A 16,198-nucleotide genomic window follows, 5' to 3' on the forward strand; every position below is an offset into this window, starting at 1 on the left:
ATATCTCGAGTTCTAGTCAGGTTTGAGTCCAGATAAATGTAAAAAGACGAAGAATTGTCAGCGGACGGTCACTGGTTTTAAGACTAGATTCATGTGTTCCTGTGTCAACATGAATAAATGTAAACTGGAAACCAGACTTTTGCATGCGCTTTACAGATGAAACATCCAGAACAGTCCAGAATTAAACACTGATAACGTGAACAATGACTGGTTTTACACATGCAATATGTGCAGTTTTGCTCCTATATGCAGATTATCCTGCACAATTGATGCACAAACACGTTCTTTGTATCAACAAGTCAATTAGTTTGTCTACCAATTTGTCTGCGTTGTATTTTAATCATAAATCAAATTATCTGTTTGTTTGTGCAGCTGATTATCCAGAATTTTGCGCACATATATAAAGGAAAGGAAAGTTTACAGTTATAATAAATACATTGCCTTTCCTGATTTAGCTGTAGGCTTTCATAAATGTTTCCAAATCATTCTCCTTTTGCGTCTACCTCTTGTTCATCTGTCGGCTTTTTCCATTTAGCTGAAAGTGGATGGATGGAGGAGACGCATTAAATAAAGCCGGCCGCCTCTCCAGCTGCTGCAGCCTCGGCGGAGGACGAAGCCGTGTAATTGTAATATCTAATTACAGTGACACTGGCTCTGCAGCTGCCTCGCGCTCGGCCTGACGTCTCAACAGTCCACCAGCTTCTTTTCCTTTAATTGAAACAAGACAAGAACCTGAACGCTAATGAAAGCTGAGCGAAACACGTGTATTCATCACGTCAGGGTCAGCTGCTCGAAGCAAATGCAGACGTTACCTTATGTCAGTGTTTGACCTCTTTACAGAAAAGTTCAAATGTGTCTGCAAGTGATATAAAAAGAGAAAAAGCTCTTGAGTGAATAAATCAAACAGATAATACTTGTATATTTGAGAATCTTGCAGAAAGTTGCTCAGGGCTAATCATAAATCATTACATAAGATAAATAATGACTCTTATTGTAAGTGTCTGGCAGCAGCTTTACCATAGCTAGGAATTATTTAGAATGTTTAGAGAAAATGCAAGGTCACTGCTCAATTATGGATTTAGTTTAAAAAAGGTAATTGGATTTTATGTGCAGGATGCACAGGATCCAAATCCTAAAGGCACATCAGCAGGTCTGGACTCATTGCTTTGCTCTCAGCACCATCTAGTGTTCATGCAGATGGAAAACTTGTGAAAACGTTAGGAAAGACGTCCCAGAGATGCTTTCTTTAGGAGCTGCTCATGAAAAGAAACCAAGGAAGTGGAATGAAGTGCTTCAATTGAGATTTTAAATGTAAATTATTGCTGTAAATAGTTTAACTTCATGTTCTTGTGATCACATGAATCCCCACACTGAACTGAGTTGTAGCTAAAGACCAGGGAGGTAGGAAAACTCAGCTTGTTGTTAATTTTTAACAATTTATTACTAAATAAAATGTTGAGTAGGTCATCCCAGGGATGAAACAGATCCGAGCGGTGGAGTCTGTTTCGCCTCAGATTGTCAGAAAGTTCTGAATGGCGCAGAACTCATCAGTACGACTTAATAACGCCACCACTCTCATCAGAACTGGAAGTCAGTTCCACTTTCAGCCTTTTTCCTTGGGTCGACCTGACGCAGGATCCAAGTCTTTCCACTTTCAGCTCCACACGGTCCAGGTCCCAAGCGATCTGAGTCGAGACAAAGATCTGACCTCATCACATTGCAGGTCATTGATTGGACAAAGATATGTCAATCATGAGAATGTCTCCCTCACAAGAATCAAAGCCACCAGTTTTAAAACCTCCCATCCACTACATTTGTTTTTAATTGCTTATATCGCCTTTCAATATGGAAACACGTAAACCAACACATTGCATTTCTGTGTTTCTTTGTTGACGACAGAGTTCAGACAAACAACCAAATGGACTCGATTTACCGACGGACTGGTGGAAGGATGATGGCCTAGATTTGGACACAGCATTTTAAAGAGCTGTGGCAGAAGCTGGTGGGTGTTTTGTGACAATGCTTATTTTCCTATTACTGTATTGTGTTGGCCTTGGGTTAAAAAAAAGTTGCAGATGTTTTGGGCACCCACACTACAATGATCCAGTCCACATTGAAGCGTCGCTCAAGTTCTATCAGAAACCACCTAGACCAGGGCTCTTCACCTGGCTGCCCAGGGGCGACATCCAGCCCACTGATGGGTTCATTTAAAATTCAAACTAGATTTTAAATCATGAAAAAAATCCAGAAGAGAAACTTTCTTTTTTTAATCTGTAATGACAAACGTTTTTGTAAGAGACGCCAATTAATTCATTTTGAATAAAACAAGATTTGAACCTGTAAATTAAATTAACGTATTATTACAAACTGACAAGAATTACCAGATGTGTCGCTCCTAAGCTGTTGGCTTTCAGTAGCGGGGGCCCCCTGAGCGAGAATAGCCCAATGTTGACCATGTAGACCTGAGTTGTGCTGAGACTGGACAGACAAACAGCTTTAGAGGGTAAATTGACCAAACACTGAATAGTGAGCAGACGCAGGACACTTGTTAGACCAAATGAGAGCCTGTCAGTATCTCATCAATGGATCCTATTTTTCTACAACCTTCTAATTAATGGAGCTAAGGATGAAGCAACCTTACAGAGAGGATGACCAGAGTTTAAAAATTTGGTTTATGATCGAAAAAAATTCATTTGTTAAGTTGATGATGGTTCTTTGGTTTTGTTTTTTGCAGCTGACATCAATCCACAAATAAAGATGTTTTGAAAAATTGACTTCTTGTTTTCTTTATTACAGGTGCTGGTCATGAAATTAGAATATCGTGAAAAAGTTGATTTATTTCAGTAATTCCATTCAAAAAGTGAAACTTGTATATTATATTCATATTACACACAGACTGATGTTTTTCAAATGTTTATTTCTTTTAATGTTGATCATTATAACTGACAACTAATGAAAACCCCAAATTTAGTATCTCAGAAAGGATTTTGAGAAATGTTGGCCAATTGAAAAGTATGAGCATGAAAAGTATGAGCATGTACAGCACTCAATACTTGGGGCTCCTTTTGCCTGGATTACTGCAGCAATGCGGCGTGGCATGGAGTCGATCAGTCTGTGGCACTGCTCAGGGGTTATGAGCCCAGGTTGATCTGATAGAGGCCTTCAGCTCTTCTGAATTGTTGGGTCTGGTGAATCACATCTTCCTCTTCACAATAATCCATAGATTTTCTATGGGGTTAAGGTCAGGCAAGTTTGCTGGCCAATTAAGAACAGGGATACCATGGTCCTTAAACCAGGTACTGGTAGCTTTAGCACTGTGTGCAGGTGCCAAGTCCTGCTGGAAAATGAAATCTGCATCTCCATAAAGTTGGTCAGCAGCAGGAATCATGAAGTCTCTAAACCTTCCTGGTAAATGACTGTGTTGACCTTGGACCTCAGAAAACACAGCGAACTAACGCCAGCAGATGGCATGATACCCAAAACCATCACTGACTGTGGAAACTTGACACTGAACCTCAAGCAACGTTGATTCTGTGCCTCTCCTCTCTTCCTCCAGACTCTGGGACCTTGATTTCCAGAGGAAATGCAAAATTTACTTTCATCAGAGAACATAACTTTGAACCACTCAGCAGCAGTCCACTACTTTTTGTCTTTAGCCCAGGAGAGATGCTTCTGACACTGTCTCTTGTTCAAGAGTAGCTTGACACAAGGAATGCAACAGCTGAAACCCATGTCTTGCATACATCTGTGCGTGGTGGTTCTTGAAGCCATGACTTCAGCTGCAGTTCACTCTTTGTGAAGCTCCCCCACACTTTGGAATGGGTTTTGTTTCACAATCCTCTCCAGGGTGCGGTTATCCCTATTGCTTGTACACTTTTTTTCTACCACATCATTTCCTTCCCTTCCCCTCTCTATTAATGTGCTTGGACACAGAGCTCTACGAACAGCCAGCTCTTTAGCAATGACCTTTTGTGTCTTACCCTCCTTGTGCAAGGTGTTAATGGTCATCTTTTGGACAACTGTCAAGTCAGCAATCTTCCCCATGATTGTGTAGCCTACAGAGCTAGACTGAGACCATTTAAAGGCCTTTGCAAATGTTTTGAGTTAATTAGCTGATTAGACTGTGGCACCAGGTGTCTTCAATATTGAACCTTTTCACAATATTCTAATTTTCTGAGATACTGAATTTAGAGTTTTCATTAGTTGTCAGTTATAATCATCAACATTAAAAGAAGTAAACATTAGAAATATATCAGTCTGTGTGTAATGAATGAATATTCATTCAACCTTTATTTATACAGGTAAATCCCATTGAGCCTCGAGGACTCATTTACAAGAGAGACCTGATTTCAACAAAGAACGATGACAACAATGGACAGCAGCGACAACAATAGACAGTTATAAAAAGGCATACAGATTTTTTTTTTTTTTTTTTTTTTTACAAATAAGACAGCAAAAAAAGTAACAAAAACAGCTAGATTATAAGGCGAATGTAGAAAACTAAAAACAAGAACATGTCTGCATTGGTCCTTGCCAGGTGTCCAACAGATTCTTAAAGACACTTAGAGAGGTCACGGTCGAGAGCTTCAGATCTTTTTATAAGATATTCCAGGAAACAGGAGCGGAGTAGGAGAAGGCCCTTTTGCCTAGTTCAGTCCTCACTGAGGGAACACTGCAGGTAATAATGTCCTGAGAGTGCACGCTGTAGCTGCACTCACGCAGAGACATGTAGGAGGAGATGTATTAAGGCAGCAGACCAAGAAGTGATTTAAAGATGGAAATGTACCAGTGAGAGTCTGCGTGAATATAATATACAAGTTTCACTTTTTGAATGGAATTACTGAACTAAATCAACTTTTTCATGGTATTCTAGTTTTATGATCAGCACCTGTATAATGGAGAGCAAATTAACTTGACTTGATTTACATGGAATATGAAACTATATAAAAACAATCTGTAAAAAAAAATAAAATTGAAGTGGTAACTGAGAAAATAAGAAAAACATTTAAAAAATAAGAGTACCAATAAATCAGAAAAACTGAAATATATTACAAGTAAACATATTTAAAAGTGTCTATGTGTTTATATTTATAATAAAATGTATTATTTGTCTGCTTCCCCATATCATGTCCTTTACTTTTTGTCATTTTCTTTTAGTATTCCTGTTATTTTTGTTTTTGCCATTTCTTCTTAACTTTTAAATAATTCTTTCACAAATATTATTTTGTGCTCCTTTTATCCATCCATATTCCCAAACCCTCAGACTAACAGAATATGCAGTAGGCATTTTAACCACAGAGAGGCACTCAAACACTACCAGAGCCCAGTTGCATACAATATCTGCGACAGAAATGATCATAACACCCGATGATAAAAAACCAGAGTTGATGCATCGATATGTCTCTGTCCCGGTTAGATGAAACCTTCCCAGTGCTCTTCATCACCAGCAGGCATCTTCATCACGAGTTAAGTACGTGCTGCATGATGACAGCCACCATCAGTGCAACCGGACGTAACTTTTATATGTGCTTGAACTGCTTACAGTCATCTCGTGAGTAAACCTGGTCATGTCCGATGAAATTAAAGCAAAGCAGTCGACTGAGCTCCTTCTGGGTATTGAACCCACTCAAGCGTGTGGCGCTGCGGTACCTTCAGCACGCCATCGCAGGTCGGATCCTGACCTTCCTGTCACACGTCATACCGTCACACAACCCGCCTGCCATTGTCACTTCTCCTTGAGTGTAATTTAAAAGCCTTGAAGAAAATATGAAGAAATCTTATGTGGGGTAGGTTGCACACACTGCTGGAGCCTAATCAAATATCAAGTTCATGTTTAAAAGATAAGGTGTTGAGGGCACAATTTCACCGAGGCAGCAGAATAAAGGCAGGGGAGATGATTTCCAGAGCAGAGGGACACGTTACTGTAGGCACGTGCACCCTGGCACTTATGCTGCATTGTTAATATACTGGATTTATTGCGTGTGTGTGTGTGTTCATAAATGTTGTGTGTTTACAAGGATGCAGTGTAACTGCAGTACGCCACTCTAAGCCAAGGATGATTTCTCGTTGTAGGACACACCTCACCTCAAATCTTCTGACCGGACGTGTTAACTTCACTTCTGCGTGAGGAAAAGCAGCCGTGTGAACGATGCTGTTTCTCTGGAAACACATGATTTGTCAGCACGCATAACAATGAGGAGAGCTTCTTTAAGTGGATGCAAATTGAACGTGTGAATTTTTTGCTGACGTCGGTGTGACTATTTATGGGATGCACAGAAACGCAGCTTCTTGTGCGTTCATTTCTGTGAATCATTATTCTTATTGCTAATTAAGTTGTGCCAAAAAAAAAAAAAAAAGGAGTTTCTATTTGCGGTCCTGTTAACGCCTTTTACTAACCTCAGTTGAAATATTTGGCTAAAATAAAGCAAAGTATTGTTTATGACGGGTTATTCTGCCTCACACATTAAACACAGAGCTGACGCTAGATGCCAGTTAGCTTAGCTTTGCACAAAGTTTCTCAAAGTTTATGCTAAGCTAGGCCAGAAACAGTTAACAAGACTGGTTTATTTTACAAAAATAAAAAAATAATAAATAAAAAACTCTTTTAGGAAACACAGCTTCATTCATCCAAGGTTACATTCACACTCAAGGCAAAAACTACCCAAATCCTTTTTTCTGCCCAAATGTGACATATTAGATTTTTTAATGAAAGTCTGAACGTGACAAATCTTTTTTTTTTTAATCTAGGTTACTTTAATATGTTTTACTAACACGAATAGATATCTGATGCTTTTCAAAGGGACCACAGTCTGAATGGCCTTGTTGCATTTTATCAGACTTTTACACCATTAAAGTGGAAGTGTGCAGACCAAATTATTGATAATATTAATAAAATCATCATGCAGTTTAAAACTTGGAACTCCACCATATCTTCAGCTAAAACAATGAAATCCAGTTACTTTTAAAACCTTTTAGATATTTCATGTCTTGGATGGCTGAAAATCTACATCAGCCAATGATGGTATACCATTATGCTGGATCCTATCGATACTAGCACGATGGGACCAACACTTGAGTTTATTTTTCGCACCTACTTTCAGGACGTCCCTCGTTTCAGAAGCGCAATTCTGCACCTGAGTAGGCAGGAAGCAGCAGGAGCAAATATAAACTTTGGATGAAACAGTCATGTCAGATAATAATTGTATCGGCTCTGATTGCACAACAACTTCAGAATCGATACACACGCTAACATATGTAGCATCATATTTACGTCCGTAAACACAGCATGCTACATGTGATGTCACGCCTTCTTCGCCACACGTGGGTCACCTCATATAATTGAATTATAATGAGAACAACCACACAAACAAATCAAATCTGAGAGAAAAATGGGAACTAAGCTTAAGACCTGCAGTATTAACATATTGTTATTGCTAATTGGGTCATGCTAAAAAAAATGCCAGATTCTATTTGAAGTCCTGTTGATGCCTCATTTTTGAGGCTGTAACTGTTTGTAATCATTATAAACATTTGTGTAAAATGAAGCAAAGGTGACAAGTGTATTGTTGACAACAGCTAGATTAGCTCTTTTAGGAAATATAGATTAAGTGTGAATTTGTGCTAATGTAGTTACACTTTGAGCACTGGGCTAAAGCTAACAGCCAGTTAGCGTAGCTTGCATAAAGTTTTTCTGGTGTTGTTGGTGCTAAGCTAGGCTAACACAGCTGGTTTATTTAGAAAATTTGCTGCTTCTGAAACTCCCACAAAAAAAGCCATTTAAGAAATACAGATTAAAGCTGTGAATTTGTGACAATATTAGTGTGACACATTATGGGACATAAAGAAACAGGGTTTGTTTTGTGCTTGTATCTTATGACTCATTTTTCTTGTTAGGACATTTTTCTCTTTCATCATAAAATTGGAGGTCGGCCATATTGGAGGTATAGGAAATGCAAAGAAATGAGCGGTTGTGTTGAACTCTCAGTTTTCAGAAACACCACGTTAAAATGAGAGGTCTAGCACCGTCTACTGATGTGATTAGGCCTGTCACAATAGCAAATTTTGCTGGGCAATTAATTGTCTCAGAAATTATTGCGATAAACGATAATATTGTTTGAAATTTAACAATAATTAATTGTCAAATTTTAGAAGAAATGTTGATTTGTTTTGAGTGTAGTACCTTTTTTTGACCACCGGATGGCAGACTGTTTGAACCGAAGGATGGATAGTTGAGCAGCATGTCTCTTTAAGAAAAATGGGAGGGAGGCCCCTTGACGCTACATGGGCTGACATGGTGACATGGTGTTTGCTCTGTGATTTGAGCTCTTTAGCATAGCATTTTTCACACAAAGCTTTTAATAAAAAAAAAAATCAGTAAACAAGTTCTCAGCTTCTTTTTGCAGAGAAAAACAACTTTTCACACGAAGGCACAGGTTTAAACTGTGAATTTTGGCACTCGACAAGACGGAGGTTTATTCCCGAGGTCGGCCTGTTAGCTTAGCTTGTAGCTTAGCTTCTCATCTTAGCTGCTTTTAACGATCCAAAAACGCAATTTTGGACAGTTGAAACAGATTTTAAAGAGAAAAGAGAAAGGGAGGGTCAGTGAAGAGCACCGGAGTTGAGCTGTGTCTTCAGTAGAAAGAGAGAGACACGAACAAACGATAAAGCCGGTAAATGAAAATGAGGTTGATAATTTTAATTCATCATGCGATTAATTGATTTATTGTTTATCGCGACAAGCCTGCATGCGATCTTCATTTATGAATACATACGGCTTTTTCTTTGTGACATTGCTTTTCTCTCTATCCTAAAACTTATTGGTGCATTTTAGCCAATTTGACAGATTATTTGAAAAATATCAGTACTTGGGAAAATTGACTGAATACTGCTTTGGTTATCGCTTGGATTACCAACAAAATGACAACAAAACCATGAGATTTGGAACTTGATTAGTGAATTGTACATGTAGCTTGACTTTAGCTATTAACTGTAGCTGAAACATTTACATACACTGGAGCAAATACTTTAAATGTAAAAAAGAGCTAAATGAGCTGGAGAACACCTACCTCATCTTTGCATTTAAACAAGTAACAGTCTTTTAGCTTAGTTAAGCTAAAAACAGCTGTCAGGCTCTGGTTCGTGTGCAAATCTGCAGACTCTGAAGTTCATTAATTAACACATTGTACATAGTTCAGCTATTTTCATACACATAGGTGTTAACACAGGCAGCTTCATTTATCTTTGCTCTTTGCTGTGAGGCAGAAAGACTTCCTGGAGAAACAGCTGTTTGGCTGCATGTAACCCGCAGCTGACATTTATAAAGAAACAGAAAGCCAGACACAACATTTCCATTAGTGGGTTTGAGAGCAGCAACAGCAGACATTTTTTAACTACCTCTTTCTGAATATGCTGGCTGCTCTCATTATTTATGCTAAGTGAATCACTTCCTGGCTCCAGCTCCAGACTGTTGAAAAGAATATTTTAAAATATTAAACCTTTTCAGAGAATGTTTTATTTTGTACATTATAATACTGCACTCATCTAAATAAATGCTTTAGTTATGTTGCCGCATCAAAGTTTACCAATCACAACGGGTGCAAAAAACACTCTGCAACAAAATTTATGGTTTTATACGTCAATAAAACTCAAGGAAATGTGGTATCTGCCCGAGAAACCGCCACACTGTTTGACAGAAAAAACGTTATAAGTATAAGGAGGGAGTGTAAGAACCAGAAATATTGATTTACTGTATTTTATGTGTTGAAGCAGAACGAGGCTCAACTGTTCAGATAATCAAATGCAGAACTGTAAACACTGATTAAATTTTACATTTAAGGTCTAAAATCTGCCACCAGGATCGTTTATCTCACCTTTAAATGGATAGTTTGGTCAAGTTTGAATTGACGTTCTGTTAAAAGGTTATCAATAGTACCTCATCAGCCGTGACAAAACATGGAGTTAGAAGAAACTGGTAAATTGTTCTAGAATTGCGCCGCTCCAGGTGGCTGCATGTTGGAGCAGCTCTGTTACTTTCATTCTGAGATTTTGCTTTTGGAAACTTTAATTCCTCTTTTTCTGGATGTAAATCACATTTTTTGGATGATTGTTTCCTCTGGTATCGGACGCTGTGCAGCTGGAAGGATTTTTACTGTAACTATTTTAGTTTTGGACATTTGTTATGATGCGTAACCATGGCAACAAGGCAGTTTTCTACAACCAACAGCAGCTGATTAACATCTCAAAAGCTCAAATAATATCTCAACTACTGCCCTAAATCTCAAATTAGTTGAAAAGGATGTTCTGTGGACGCATTCTCATCTACCTGCCAGCTGTGCTCGACTGCCTGACCACTGAGATCCTGGAACTAGCAGGAAACACGGCTCATGACAGCGGAAGGACAGGATCGTCCCTCGACACCTACAGTTGGCTGTCCGCAGCGACGAGGAGCTCAGCAGACTGCTGGGAGGAGTGGCCATCGCTCTGGGAGGAGTTCTGCCCGGCATTCGGGCGTTCCTACAGCCCGGGGGAACTGAGAGGCCAGCTGAGTCTGGGTGGACAGATCGGACGGCATCTGCAGCCAGTTTCTTAGGATCCACTGTGGGAATGACCTTTACAAGAGATCCTTCCTGCCTACAGCCATCAGTATCTATAACATCTCTTAATGAAATGAGGATAACGAGTTACTACAACAAATAACTTCCCTTTGGGATTAATAAAGTATTTTTGAATTGTATTGAATTAAATCTTTAAACAGGCTAGGCTAACAGCTAGGCTAATGGCTAGGCTAAAAGTTAGCCAAAAAAGTACAAGTTTTAGTTGTTCTTCAGCTTTATCAAACAAGTGTTTTCCAAACACAACATACCAATATGAAAGAATGCTACAACTACACTGGCTAATAATAAACCTCTAAAAAAACTAAAAACAGTCACTTGGCTAGCTATAGCCTAGCCTAGCTGATGACATGTGCTCCTCAAGTCTCACTTCAGTTTCCAGTCATGAAATTCTCCTGGTAAACTATCACACTTCCTACTGCAAGAAATTATTTATGATCTTTAAACACAACTCCTCTTTGCATTTCTTCCACCGCCATGTGTAATTCCATGGACAAAAATGCATGAAACTGGGCATATTCAAGGTGGAAGCAGAGCTGTGACCCCGCAGAGCTCTCATTCATATTTAACGACGGAGATGGGATCAGAGAGGATTTTCATTTTCCTTGAAGAGGCTCTGAACAAATCAATAAGCAATAAGAGAAAGATTTACTGGGATCTATCAAACTTATAACAAACTTCTAAATCAGCATGTGGACCATAAATCGCTCTATGTTTACCTCCATGTTGCCTCTATCTTTTCATCTCCTGAGTTATACAAGGTACCATGAAGCTCCAATGATTAAATCATTTCCGGTGATTATCGTACCAAGTTTAAGACAGCAGCTAGATTTGTCACAGAACGACATGAAGGAGCCGGACGTAGCTTGATGTCTTAAGAAAATGTCAACAAATTAAATTAATCAATTGAAAGACTTTCACGCTACAGAAGGAGCAAACATCAAAGTTGAAGGTCTGACTGCATCAGGACAAAATCGCATTTGAACACTTTTATTCTGATGAATGAAAATATCTTGTTCTTGGTGCTCACCTCAGTTTTATGACGCTTGGCTTGTTTTTATCTAATCTTGTGGTTACTGGTTTTATATCATATTGAGATTTTATTTTTGTAAACAGGTTTGGTAAAAACAATTGTTTAAATGCATTTGCAAATAAGATTTACATTCATTCAACCTTTATTTATACAGGTTAGTCTCAGAGAGCCTCGATGACTCATTTACAAGAGAAACGTGATTTTAACAAAGAATGATAACAACAGCAAATAATAACGGAAGACAATCATAAAAGAAAGGATATAAATTGGTAAAAATAAATTAAAGAAAATTATATTAAAAAATGAAACAAAAACAGCTATAATGTAAAGTGATGTAGAATACTAAAAACAGGAACAAGTCTGCATTGGTTTTTGCCATACATGTTTTACATGTTTCTTTATATTACAATGACATGGGACCCTGTGTACATAATTTCACTCCACCACATGTACCACATGAGGTGCGAATAACAATAAAGAAACTGTGACTCTGACTCCGACATGATGTAAATTCATTATATCAGCTAAACAGTTTAAAACTAGATGAAAATGAATATACTAAAACTAATATCTAAAGATTTAAAGAACAGATGTAATAACTACAGTGGGGAAGCAAATCATGGTCAGAAAAGATACAAATGCAGACACACAGAGTATAATGAGTGCACAAAAACAAACATCTCTTTCTATGTGAAGTGTGTTGTTTGTAGGAATCTTTGAGGACCTTTACTAGAACTGCATCCAGGGGCCCGTTGGCAAATAATCTAACTACTGTACTGAAATAAATGTTGAGTTTATTTTTGTTTGTTTGAGGGATTCAGTGGCAGTGGTGGCCGGTCCATAGGGGCAAATAAAAAATTCATTCGCCCCACAAAGTAGTTCCTTCTAATAAATAATGTAAATGACTTATTTACTGAGCTTGCTGTGTATTGTTTTGTTTTGGGTATTTTTCCAAATGGAATTTTAATGTATTAGTAGTAATTCATTCTCAGTTTTTTTACTTATTTACTGTTAACCCTTAACTCTTACTGTTACTGAGTGGAAGCAGGTGTTGGTGCTTCACATTTTGCGCCACCACTCCCCCACAATAGTCTTATTTGGTGTCAATGTTTTTGCCTGGTGGACACATTCAGCTGATTTTAGCACATTATTACGACCACTAATAGTTGACTTAACAGGAGCTCAGAGGTGCTGTGAATCCTGCTGAGTCCAACAGTGGAGATATTCTGTTTAAATCCATTTGGAGCAAACAGAGGGAACCACTGAACTTTTTTTTCTTCTCCCATTTAGCTGTTAATCTGGATTATTATTTCAGAATAGTTACTTCAAATCAAATTAGAAACCCAATTCAGAAAGCTGTGCACTGGTCTGTTTTATTTTATACAGTTAAAATTAAAAATACTTCCGTTCCGGGTGTGGGGGGTGGATGTGGGCGTGGGAGGCGTCTGTTTTTCAAATTTATTAGACGGGACTATTTTTCAAGAGACACAACCTCGACATGCAGAAGGGAGGGAAAAGGCAACCAAAAAAGTTTGTGCAGAAAAAAAAAGTAATGCAATTCGTAAAACTGTTGTGGTTAGGTATTCAGGAAATTAATGTCCAGCCTACTGATATGTTTTGCTCAGGAGCTGCCACCCTTCAGTAGCTAGCTAGCCTTTAGCTTTTATTAGCAAGTTTCATTACATTCAGCTTTGAGCCAACATTTTACTAACTTTAACTTGCTTTTTCTGCTTTTACCTAGTGTTGTGCTACTTTAAACTGTTAGGTAACATTTTGATACTTTTATATTTTAGCTAGTGTTTTGCAATTTGTAGCTTTTTGATAGCATTTTGTGAAGTTTACTTTTGAGCTAGCATTTTGCTAGTTTTATGTTTTGCATTGTGCAACTATTTTGCAACGCTTTTCAACTTTTAGTTTTCAGATAGTTTGTTGCTTCTTCTAACTTAGCTGATTTATTATTTATAGTTTTTGGATAGAACTGTGGCAGTTTTACTTTTGAGTAAGAATTTTATTACTTATAGCTTTTAGGTAGCACTTTGATACATTCGGTTAGCATTTTACAGCTTTCAACTTTTGGCTACTGTTTTGGTACATTTTTATTTTAGATAGTGTTGCTTCTTTTATCTTAGCTATGTTTTGATACTTTGAGCTTTTAGATATCATTTTGCAAGTTTTACCTTGTAGCAAGCATTTTACTCCTTCTAGCCCGAGTTGCGCTACTTTGAGCTTTTAGCTAGGAATATACTACTTAAAGTTCCTTCCTCTAAACTAAAACGTTTCTCTTTATAGCTTTTAGCTATAATGTATGTCTTTTTAACTCTAGTTTTGCTACTTTAAGCTTCAACAGCTCAGTTTCAGCTTTTTGGGAAAATTACTTCAAAGTTACTCAACACTCAACATTTCTGCAGAATTTCTTGCATTGACCGTTTTCTTACCCAGAGACTGTCCAGCGATGACTCTGGAGTTCTCCCCGGCCACGGCGGCCCGAGCGTTCCTTTCGCTGACGTACTGAACGAAGGCGTAGCCTTTGTGCACGGAGCAGCCCACTATCTTCCCGTATTTGGCAAAGATGGCCTCGATGTCAGCCTTGGTGACCACAGCCGTGTTGAGGTTCCCGATGAAGACTCTTGAGTTGAGGGAGCGCGGGTCATTCTTGTTGGTTACGTTGCTGGTCAGGCTCTTCCCGGTCATCCTACAGTCCTGGGGCAGTGCCTGCTGGGAACACAGATAAACACAAAGTTTAAAAAGACTGCAGAGCCTCCTCATTTCTTCACATATGACCTTAGTCTGAAAACTTAGTTCAACTATTACGTTGTCTATTAGTGATTTCAATTAGGTAAGCTCTAAGCTTTAATGCCAAACTTTTACACTGAGGTTCTAAAGATTGAAAACAAATCCAAAATTGTTAGTATTTTAATACTCGCTGTTATTGTTTATATTCCCTGTTATATTTTTTTTATATATCTTGTGTGATTCCTTGTGTATGTTTCTTTGTACTGAAAGTCTGGCACAATTTCCTGCGGGATCACTAAAGTTGTCTTTTATCTCTTATCGCTCAAAATACTGAAAAAGACTAAAGTTCTGGATGCATAACATTATATTAATAAATATATTAAGTCCAGTTCTCTTCCAACAAAAAGATAAACGTTTAAGAATTTATTAAAGTTTAACTAAAGACTGGTTTGGTTGTCTTTGTTGTACGTGTTTAAAAAAAAAAAAGTTTTTTTTTATTATCATTGAGATATTTCTAAAAATGCTCTTTGTTCATGTTAAAAAAATTGGTTTGGTGATATAAAACAAGAAAATGTCAACTGATTCAGAGGTGACTGGACGAGTAAAACTGTGGTATTTTTGCTTGAAAGTTTGCTCAAATCAGTCAAAACAAATTACATTATTACGAAGAATTAACCAAAACTACAAAATTGCGTTAATTAAGAATTCTTATTAATCCAATTTACGATTACTTTGAACTAAAAGCAGCTAAGTGCAGGAAAAGTATAGCACTTATGAAGCCCATTTGTTTAATTGACAATTCTAATTATTTAAAAACTTTCTTGTTTTCTGACCTTATTAGTCGAGCACCTTTTAATGCATGTGGCTCATTACGCTGGTTGAACCATGTTTCAATCTAATTGTGTTTATTTGTGTGGAGGCTGCCACAGTTTGCTGTCGGTGGGAGGACCTCTGACACGAAGGCAAACTGTGATTCAAACATGTGAATTCAAGAAATCTGACTGAATGAAGCAGCTCGTGTTTCAGAATAGCTCATCACACCTACTTCACAGAAAACTTCTCACTTTTATCCATTTTCAATTAGCTTTTCTTCTTTTTATCCTTCAAATCCAAATTGACACTTCTAGATAAGAAAAAAAAAACACATTTAAAAACATAAGTCTAAAAAAATCATTGTGCACAATCATATGCTAAATCACCAGATATGCTCAGAGTATGTGTTGAGGATGACTCTCAGCTACTACCACATCAACTTTTAGCTCATTATCTGTAAAACTGACGGAGTTATAGCCATGTGTGTGTTTTTAAGGTCAGTTGTCTGTGGCAGCCATCCTGGATTGGAGTGACACAAAGTTTAATTAAAATATGTCCAGTGATTTGTGAAATATTTTGCTAACAGAGTTGAATGCAATTAGTTAATGGTAAAATTTTAAACACAATCTGTTAGTGTTCAGATATGTGTAGGGGATCTACATCAGATTTTATATAAATATCTGTAAAACTGACTCAGTCGTCAGTTGGCTGTGGCAGCCATCTTTAATTAGATTGACACTAAAAGTCATTGAGTTGTAGATGAACATCCAATGATTATTTATATGACTGAGACACAGGCAAAAGCATCACTTGGCAATAATAATAATAATAATTAAAAAAAAAGGATAAGTGAGCATTTATTTTGATTTTCTTTTATATGAATCATTTTGTGAAGGTAAATAGTTTATATAAAGTAAATAAACTTTTTTCTACAACTTTTTTTTGTCATATATTGTATAATAATAATTAGAACACAAATGACATTTTTACTAGAGTATAATTGCATGTT

At 37.5% G+C, this 16,198-nt stretch overlaps 1 protein-coding gene across 1 annotated transcript in view; it reads right to left on the minus strand.

Annotated features, from left to right (window-relative positions):
- LOC119414719 (RNA-binding Raly-like protein) overlaps positions 1–16,198 on the minus strand; it is a 68,137-nt gene that overhangs the window by 24,046 nt on the left and 27,893 nt on the right. The window contains exon 2 of the mRNA XM_037681826.1: positions 14,079–14,355. Within this exon, the coding sequence (XP_037537754.1) occupies positions 14,079–14,334 (256 nt within the window). The 5' untranslated portion in view covers positions 14,335–14,355. The remainder of the gene's footprint in view (positions 1–14,078; positions 14,356–16,198) is intronic.

This window comes from Nematolebias whitei, chromosome 9, assembly GCF_014905685.2.
Source record: "Nematolebias whitei isolate Nwh7 chromosome 9, NemWhi1, whole genome shotgun sequence".
In the NCBI taxonomy this organism is placed as follows: domain Eukaryota; kingdom Metazoa; phylum Chordata; class Actinopteri; order Cyprinodontiformes; family Rivulidae; genus Nematolebias; species Nematolebias whitei.